General features: G+C 37.5%; 1 protein-coding gene across 1 annotated transcript; it reads left to right on the top strand.

Annotated features, from left to right (window-relative positions):
* The first annotated feature begins 1,897 nt into the window (after nucleotides 1-1,897).
* LOC140231619 (uncharacterized) lies at nucleotides 1,898-8,254 on the top strand. Its single transcript, XM_072311769.1, has 4 exons — nucleotides 1,898-2,055; nucleotides 2,955-3,330; nucleotides 5,079-5,201; nucleotides 5,751-8,254. The coding sequence occupies exons 1-4, from the start codon at nucleotides 1,944-1,946 to the stop codon at nucleotides 6,061-6,063; spliced, it is 924 nt and encodes a 307-aa protein (XP_072167870.1). The 5' UTR covers nucleotides 1,898-1,943; the 3' UTR covers nucleotides 6,064-8,254.
* Nucleotides 8,255-9,778: the final 1,524 nt, after the last annotated feature.

Below are 9,778 nucleotides of genomic sequence, written 5' to 3'. Positions count from 1 at the left end.
CAGTTCGGGTTGTGATCGCAGCATGATTGGTTATAAGTACTAGTATATATACCTTACACAAACAAGTAATATCAGTACGTTGACTATTCATAACTCTTCTGCGAGCCTTGCATTGTTATTGGCAAATGGGATATGATTCTTGAGAGCTAAATGCATAACTATATCACACAGGACTATCACTAGTACATACCATTCCAGGGTTCACCTGTACATGTACGTCTACCAGGTCTACGTAAACTGACATCAGTCCGTGTCATTCTTGCCGTGCCGTATTGAATTCATGGTGTAAAAGGCATAGTTCATTTGACCTTTTCTCGTGTGGCAAGGCTAGCTGTACATCATTGTCAACGCCGCAATAACACTAAGAGAATGGTTAGGCTAAATTTCATAGAGGTAATAACTTGCACTTTGCAGGAGATACACTCCTGGAATATTCAATTATATATTATGTCTACATATACATTTTGCTTTACCATTGAGAACCCATTGGTTTCCATACAAATCAAAATCTGCCCGACACGTTTTAAACAAGAAGAAATACTATAACTTGATTCCAAGTGTACAATGCATGACAATGAAAAGACAGAACAAGTTGAAGGAATACCATGTTCTGTGTTTTCAGATGAAAAGGGAAATGAATGTAAATAACAAAACTGACCATGTGGTCTATAATCAAATATTACAGTGTAAGTAGAAAAATATAGATCCATGTAAATATGAATTAAAAAAAATGGCCTATTTGGCAGCTCGCATTGAGTAACCAACTTTCCTGAATAATCGACATACATGTCCGATATCGAAGCTGGTAAAACCAAGCTGTGGCATCAATTTTGTCATCAAAACAAAACGAAAGGGCACCATCAATATCACTACTAGTTCAGGTCCGTAACTAGGATTTTTATGCGGGGGGGGGGGGGGTGTCAAGTTATTTGTTCTTTGTACCTCTTTTATTTTTTTTTCGGCTGCTGACAAATGGGGGGTTCCGCGAAACCCCTGCAGCCCCCTAGTTACGGGCATGTAACTGCTACAACATAATAATTCTATGCAACAACACAACGCTCAAACAATAGTCACCTGTGCACTCGGAAGGAGTGGAAACGTGTAGCAGAGTGTGTCAGCCCCGAATATCTGAATAGCTAATATGAGTAGATTTGAAAGACAGTCGTGAGTTTCAAGCAGATTACTTTGTTACTTCTTACTATATGAAGCCACTTTAGAACTAGTTTGGTATCTTTTGTTGGGCTGACTTTGGGGATTTTTGGAGTTTAATTCTTTCTGTTTGTTTCATTTTCCGCAAACAAAAAATCAACAGATATAATCAATGTAATTGGTTTTTGAACGGTATTATTTATTTCATCATTTATCACCCGTCAAAACACCTCGCTCTGTATTATTGTATACTTGATTATATACAAAGTGTCATTGTATGCTTGCTTTCATGAGCTATCCATTCTCATAACATTTATATGAAACATGACAAAATAGAAATTAGCCATATGTTCAAAACGTATTAACGTAGAGGACCTCCGTCAAATAAGCAATAATGATTATTTATTGTTACACACTATAAGTGTCATAGTGATTTGGAAATTTTGATTAAAGTGACATTGCAGCTATTGTTCAGGAGTACTCAAACTCGTTTTCAGCAGGTGACGTAGGCATACAATGTAAGAAAATCAATGATGAAGGCAAGCAATGATGAATATGTTAACATGACACCAGTCTTGCAAGCTAGTTGTTGTTTTTTTTTTTCATTCATGTCGGCCTGCATACGTTCTTTCTTACTCATTCATTTAAATCCATTTTATAAGTATGATTATCCGATATGTATTTATTCAGGCTGTTTGTTTGGTTTATCTTTCTTCTTTAAAAAAAAACAACAACGAATAGCCTCATACCCATTAAAATAGTCGGAACTCGGTAAGGTTACAGAGCAAACAGCGATGGACATAGTGACCGTACCACAGGGCATGGTGGTGGCCCTTATCGCTTTTCTCGTCAACCTCTTCACCAGTTTCCAGTCCTCTGTCGGCCCCGACTCGCCGTTGTCTCTAGGTAAGGCTACCTATAACCACGTCTGCGCTGAATATTTGTATGATATCACTCTCTCCCACATATGTCGTCACAGTTCTCTTTCTCTATGATACTCGCCCACAGCCATGTGCGAGTCACATTTTGCGCCACCGATTCATTTCAATTCTCTCTCAGGTACTGTATCTCTGTCCCTTTCTTTTTTTTAAATAATTTTCCTCTTTCTTTGTAGTACCTCTTTAAGCATCACAATCTCTATCTCTTTTTTTTCTGTCTATCTTTCTATTTATGTGATAACTATCTTTCTGCTTATGTGATATAATCTTTCGTTCGTATTCATTTATTCAGCTTCTCAAATCAAATCAAAATAGATTACAGGGATGTGACAAACTTAAACGAAACATAACCATAATATGACAAAGTTGCAATACAGAAGTACACTTTATACTACATGCATAACAAAATCATTGTAAACATTTATGGTTGCATATAATCAAATACAGAAAAGGCAGTACATTTGATTTGACAAGGAAGCAGAAGACCGTCAGCATAAGTATGGATTGACTGAGCTGATGGCCAGTCATTGTCATTGCTATGAGTAAGGTTATCTTTTGTGTTTAATCAAAACAATCATGAAGCTTAGTTCGAGTCATTACTTCTACCGAAACTGAGGAACAGTGAGGATATTAAATTTTGTTCAAGGCATCACAGTACATTGTAACTTCAGTCGCCATATTTTATGTCACAAAAGAGAAGGCTTTCACTTCATATTTTCACTGTCACAACTTTTCTCCCTTCATACTCTCAAAGCATGAGTGGTAATTATTTAAGATCTGCTAATCTAGTGCTTAAATATCATAACTGTTGCAGGTGAGTGACAGAAAACGTCATTATTGTCTTATATAACGCTATACTTATAACAGGCTGGTTCCACAGCACAATCGCCAATCTCTCCGCCAAATACCCGACGCCAGTCACCCCGGCACCCTATGCCTTCTCCATCTGGGGGCTGATCTACCTATGGACGCTGGCATGGTTGATATACATGCTGACCACGCTGTGTCGGCGGAACAGCCAGGGGCCGACCTACCTCAACCCGCCCGTGGTCACCATTCCTTTCCTCACCATCTTCTGCATGAACAACGCGGCGAGCATCTGTTGGCTCTTTTTGTGGGACCGCGAGTATCTGACCCGATCCACGGTTGCCTTGCTGCTCATTGCCCTTACCCTCTATGCCTGTTTGATAAGTAGCCTTTCAAGGGTCAACCAGTTCCTCAGCGAGCTCAAGTCTTTCGCCGAGTAAGTATAATCACCACCTCTCTTTACCACCAACCACCAAGGGTTTTACCCTCTGCTCTGTTACCGGTGATTGGCTCTGTCGGTAGGGCGTTGGCCTCCCAGTCAAAATGACCCCGGTTCGATTCTCGAGTCTCACTTAGGCAATGTTGTCTCTAAGCGTACAATACCCTCTGCTAAGGAGGCAAAACACTTAATCCCTCGAATTTGACATTTAAAGGACAAGTTCACCTTCATTAACATAAGGATTGAGAGAATGTAGCAATATTAGTGGAACACATCGTTGAAAGTTTGAGGAAAATCGGACAATCCGTTCAAAAGTTATGAATTTTTGAAGTTTTTGTGCAGTCACCGCTGGATGAGAAGACTACTGCAGTGTATGATGTCACATGCGTACAACAATATAAGGAAAATATAAAGAGAATTTCACAAAATTTCATCTTTTGAAAAAAGTACACTTTCCCTTGACTCGTTACTTACATAATAATGTTACGGGTAATATTATTCCCATTGCCTTTGGAAAGAGGCAAGTCAAGTGCTCTTTTCTTATAAAAAAAAATGCGGAATAAAATGCGAAAAAAGTGAAAATATGTTGAATTTTCTTAGCATTTTCTTTATACTGTTGTACTCATATGACATCACGAGCCTTAGTAGTCTCCTCATCCAGCGGTTCCAACACAAAAATTTTAAAAATTCGTAACTTTTGCATCGATTGTCCAATTTTCCTCAAACTTTCACTGATGTGTTCTAATGATATTGCTGCATTCTCTTAATCCTTATGTTTGTGAAGGTGAACTTGTCCTGCAAGTGGAGGTCCGATGTGTGAGAGAGTCACGCTCATGTACCTAAAAGATCCCGCTTCTTGTTCATCACAAAGAGCAGGGTGGAGAACCCTGTGAAATGGTCTGCCTCACATCCAACTGGACCCCATGGAAGACCAGCTATTACAGATGATATGAGCTATCCAGCCATCTTCTCGGATGAAAAATGAGCACAAAAAAACCCCTCAACAACAACAACAACAAAAACAAAACAAAACCAAGCAACCTACCTCCTCTTAGCGCAAACCGTTTGGCCTCTGAATCTTCCTTAATACAGTCAGGGAAATATGAGAGAGAGAGAGAGACACACACACACCTACCTGGTGTAGTCCACGGGAATGACCGAAACGATTTACTAATCAACGTTTAAAATTTTGTTGTTATTTCAGAGATAAAGTGCAACGTAATGATAAAACACTCTTCAGCCTTCAGGAAGGTATCGTTCTGGTACTAGTTTAGCAATGATACGTGGAACAGTATAGATTCACGGTACTGAAGCCCAAGTATGGTTTGAAAACATGGCTCAGTATAGCTCCGAGGAATCGGGTGTTGCATGTATAATAACCCGACATGAGGTCCTAACTCTGAAGCGCAGAAGAGCGTCAAGGGACTCCTCTTTTCTTTTCTAGAACTCGGAAGACGCATCGAAGTGGTGTGTTTCGCATACTTCCTTCGACCCCTGTGAACACGGACGATCATGTGCCTTGCATGTATAGGGTCTATAGGTAATTAATTGTTTGCAGCCAGCGAACAGTATCACCGTGGCACTTTTAAATAGTGTTATTCTGAATAGAAGGTCGCTGTCTTAGACGCCATATGACTTGCTGCCCGTACATACTAACAGTCATACATTTTCAAAACCGGCCTTGTCAATCGACGCTGTCATATTCCTGCCACTCAAACCACCTTCCTCGTCTCTGTATTCTGCAGGCCCGACCTTTGGTGTTACCGCATCCTGATCCACAATGGTCTGGCTATCTACACTGCCTGGGCCACAGTGGCCACTACCGTCAACATGTCCGTTGCCATCATATACGACTTTGGTTTCTCCAGGTATGTTAAACAATAGCAGATACTCATCACTTTACACCGTCACGACTACATGCAACAATAAATAACAACATTAACAGCACAGCTTAGATGCTACTTACGTATGTCATAAGTGTCTGATATGCTATTGTAGGTCCATGTTCCGAAAAAAAAAAGAATGTCAAATGGTTCCTTTCACTCTAGTACGTTTGTCTGCTTGTTAGATAATTTTTCCACGACTCTTAATTAGTGAGGCCTGCTTTCTGATAAACAATGCATTTGCCTGAGCTGAACGTGTTCCTAGTCCACTTTTCGTGACCGCTAGGAAAATGCATGCCTGTAATGACCACATACGGTGAAATAGTTGTCAAAACAACAAAATAAAACAACATAGAAGTAGAGAGAATAAGACTCTTTACGAACTGCGCCTAATCCAGAGTTTTTGTTCTCCAGGTATGGAAGCGATCGTCCGTATTATTTTATGCTTTTTGCACTTTCTGTACTGTGTTATCAAGTTGTTCGCCTTAATTCGTCTCCTTTTTGTCCTTCTCCCTGTTTCTTCTCCTTCTCCAGCGATACAGCAACTTACGTCTCCCTCACCATTCTCGCCACCGATCTTATCCTCTTCTTCGTCTTCGATCTCTGGATCATTGACCGCTACACGCGATACGTCTTCATGGTCTACCCGACGTTCGTATGGGCTCTGAGCGCCATCATGGTGGCTAACGGCAATGAAACCAGCAGTCCCGCCTTCATCTACGCCGGCGTGCTGGTCTCCCTCGCCTTCATCTTCTTCATCGTCAAGACCGTTTTGATGAGCATCCGCGAGCCCGTCTACCTGCTGATGAAGAAAGCGAAGTTGAGCTCCTACTCTAGAATGGTCTAATTTGAAGCCTCGTCCCCATACTATGTTCATCACGATCGAATCATTAGAGCTGAAATCAGTCGGGCTGAAATGCAGCTCGCTTTTTTGTTGGCGTGTTGACAAAATCAACATTAATTATTGGCCTAGTTATCAGTGTTTCACCTAGTCATTTCCTGCAGTCATGAAAGATTTCTATTAAGTGGCATTAAGGAAGTGGTATTGTCCGAATTGATGGTTGTAATTTTTTAATACCGCATATCTCTCTTTTGAGCGACAACGAAAACAATCGTGGTGTAATATCTATACAACTCATTCTTCCGTCTCGTTCCAAATTCGCGAGCTTGTTGAGACCATACTTGAAGACAATGTTAATATTTCTTGTTTAAGTGGTTTGATCATTGACCAGTGTTTCAACAATGTATGTAGACAAAAGACAATTACAGTGTACCAAACTTAGGCACGGTATCTCACAAGGAAGCCCTCATTTTTTTTCTCTCTTATACTGCAAAAATGCAATAATTGGTATCAAAGTTACCTTATGTCGCATGTAGGATTAAACCTTTCCCGAGTTTTGCCATTTTGATTTCAACTGTGCTGTATAATTCCTCATTGTGTTTAACCGTCTTTCAACTGCAAGTTTTGTACTTCAAGAAACTTATTGGTCTTGGTGTTTCTATAAGGTAAAGGTGCCATTTGGTGGTGACGGCCAAATCAAAGTTGTAGTTTTCACAATATCATAAACAAATTTCAATTTTTAATTATTTAGGATGACATGAGTTATACCAGATTATTTCGGAAGTGGACCAAAAAAGAAAATAAGTACAACTACTTATGTACTTTTTTTTTTGCTGCCTGTATACAGTAGTTGACGTAGATCAAGTTGATTTTACTGTAATGGGTATGCTTTTTTAGTTAATGTCTTTGTTATGTTATGTTATGTTACGTTATGTTATGTTATGTTATGTTATGTAGCTACTGTAACTCGAACTTACATGCATTTCTTCAATCAGTATTTGATCATACCATTGCTACCATAATGTTCGCTTTCTTCTGTTATACTGCAATAATTGTATGTTTGAATCCTCTTTCAGGGGTGTTTCTGAAGATTAAACTGAAATTTCGATTTATGAATTATTTAAAATTATACTAACCTTATTAAAGGTCCAATTTACCTTTTTATGGGAGCAGTGATTTTAAAAAATTCAAGATATCACATTTGATGCAAATATGTAGGTCTGTTGTATCACAAGACATCCTACCATATAAAAATTTGGTGATAAAGCCTTAAATATAAAGAGATATCAGCATCTTTCTTAATAAACCATAACTGTAGACGGTTTAGTCTGGAAACATCTTTTTTTTTTTATTATAACTATTGTTAACATTTTGTGTATTTAACAATACTTAACATCGATACTACGGATTCAAATGTTTACAGTTGTTATTTATATCCCTAACTTACATTTTAGAACTATTCTAAAGCACTAATGCTGCGTTTTTGTTTCATCTGCAAATAGTAAATAATGCCTAAAGTCGAATGTATTGTTTATTTAGTTGAAAAAAATGAAACAAAGTGCATTAAAGACAAATACAGACTGAGAGAATTGTCAATTTTGTGCTGTGATGCTGCGAGAAATGTAAAGAACAGTGTTTGTACATTGATGGCCTCAATTAGAAGAAAAAAAAAAGAAAGAAAGGAGGAGGAGAAGGAGAAGAAGAAAGAAAGGACTTTGTCCAATATGGAGAAGGGATGTAGCAGCTGAGGTCAGTTCAAACGGGAAAGACTGTGTGATATGATAAATAGGCTTGTAATTGCGAAGTGCACATATGAAAATTGCGAGTTGTGAAAAACAATTTCGTATGGTGCAAGAAAGTTTCATTTTGATTTAAAAACAAAAGCAGGTCAACTTTTGCAGTATTATGTGGAGTACGTTATTTCTACTGTAATGATGCGAAAGTGCATTGGGACAAAGGATACGAATTTCCAGATACAGTCTGAAAATGCATTAAAGGATTGTTATGGATTAAATAGAGATGAGGCTATTGAAAGGAAGTGTTCTTGTTTACTGGAGAAAATAGAGCTCATCGCAGAAGAGGTTGATGCAAAAATATTTTTAGTGTAATAGCTTAATATCTTCTAAATGCAAATGAGTGTGAAGTACCTGTATAAATTTGCACATGTCTGATTCGATTGACGGAATAATAAAGCACTGCAATTGGTAGTACTAACTACATCAACATAATAATCTCCATGTATTCTCTTTTAATACAAAGAGTGTCCTATACATATGAAATGCTTTGGCGATGCATGTTACATCGTATAACTCGAGCATTGCGTAAGCGGGAAAACAACTGGGGAAAGAGAATGAACTGAATGATGTACTATAATAACAGAATCTTAAAGATTATCCTTTATTACAGGCAGCAAATGTAAAGAGCGAAGAATTGGTTATGTGGAATCAAACCTTTTAATAGTAAAAGTTAACAACCGGGCTGCAAAATTTTGCAACCGTTGAAGTTTTGTTTTTCTTTGAAGATGTACAATTGTAAAGATTGCAAAACAATGAATTCCCCCCCCCCCCAAAAAAAAAAAAAAAAAAAAATCAAACCAGAGAAGAAATTAAAGAATGAATACGGTATAAGCATCTCAGCTACGGATTTAGAAAAAAAATCCAATGTTTTTTTTTTTCATTATAAGTAGGGAAAAACCTGCGCTCTAAAATGATTGGAGAGAATAAACTGAGGGTGGACACCAACATTTCATATTCTTACATACATTTAGTTGAGTGAATTTGTCAAATTAACCAAAATTGTATCCAAAATGATGATCTTTAATAAGATATCCTAGTAATGCATGTCTCATGGGATATTTTCAGGCGTACTGAAAAGACTGATGTTAACATACTGTGTAAGACATATAAGTCTGAAACTTAAAAACACAAAGATAAGATTAATAAGTTAGTATATACTGCCAATAAGAAACAAAAGGTGGCTTGTAAATGGGCTGATAAGATGACTCCCAAGACGTTCAGTTACTCTGATATATTCTGATATTGAGTAGTCTAGTTCAGTGCATTGTGTGATGTGGTGTGTGTGTGTGTGTGTGTGTCGGTGTGGGGGTATTTTGACAGTGAAACTAATCACTGACGACTATATGGGTAACGGATCATAATTCTGCTGAAACGCTTCTTACATTGTAATTCATTTGTCAATTAATTCCACTAGCTTTCTGCATGGCGCGCACTCCACTTTTGCTGCGCTTGTATTAACGAGTCATAAGAACAGTGTCCGGGCATTAGCATTGATATCTTATATATTTTTTCCCGACCTGTGTATCTCAATCTAACTATATATATATATATATATATATATATATATGTATATATATATATATATATTTACAAATGATTTAGATAATCTATATCAAATATAATAGCTATAAAAAACCCTCGAATGATATATTATTTACTCATTACTTATCTAGCGATCCACGTTTGCTTTTTAGTGGATCACTATTTTCCATAATCGAATCTATTTTCCGCCCGTCCACGAAGTATATATGTATTGTTCCTCCTAACTATTGTATATATATATATATATATATATATATATATATATATAAACATATGTTGTTATATAATTTATCTCGGATACTACATGAATCTTTTGCAAATGTTTGAACAATATCATTTCATGACATGTATACTTTGTACTATGTTTTGATTTTCGTTGATTG

The sequence above is a fragment of the Diadema setosum genome, chromosome 8 (genome assembly GCF_964275005.1).
Source record: "Diadema setosum chromosome 8, eeDiaSeto1, whole genome shotgun sequence".
In the NCBI taxonomy this organism is placed as follows: Eukaryota; Metazoa; Echinodermata; class Echinoidea; order Diadematoida; family Diadematidae; genus Diadema; species Diadema setosum.
Note: the sequence above shows the minus strand (reverse complement) of the source record. Positions and strands in the feature narration are given on the sequence as shown.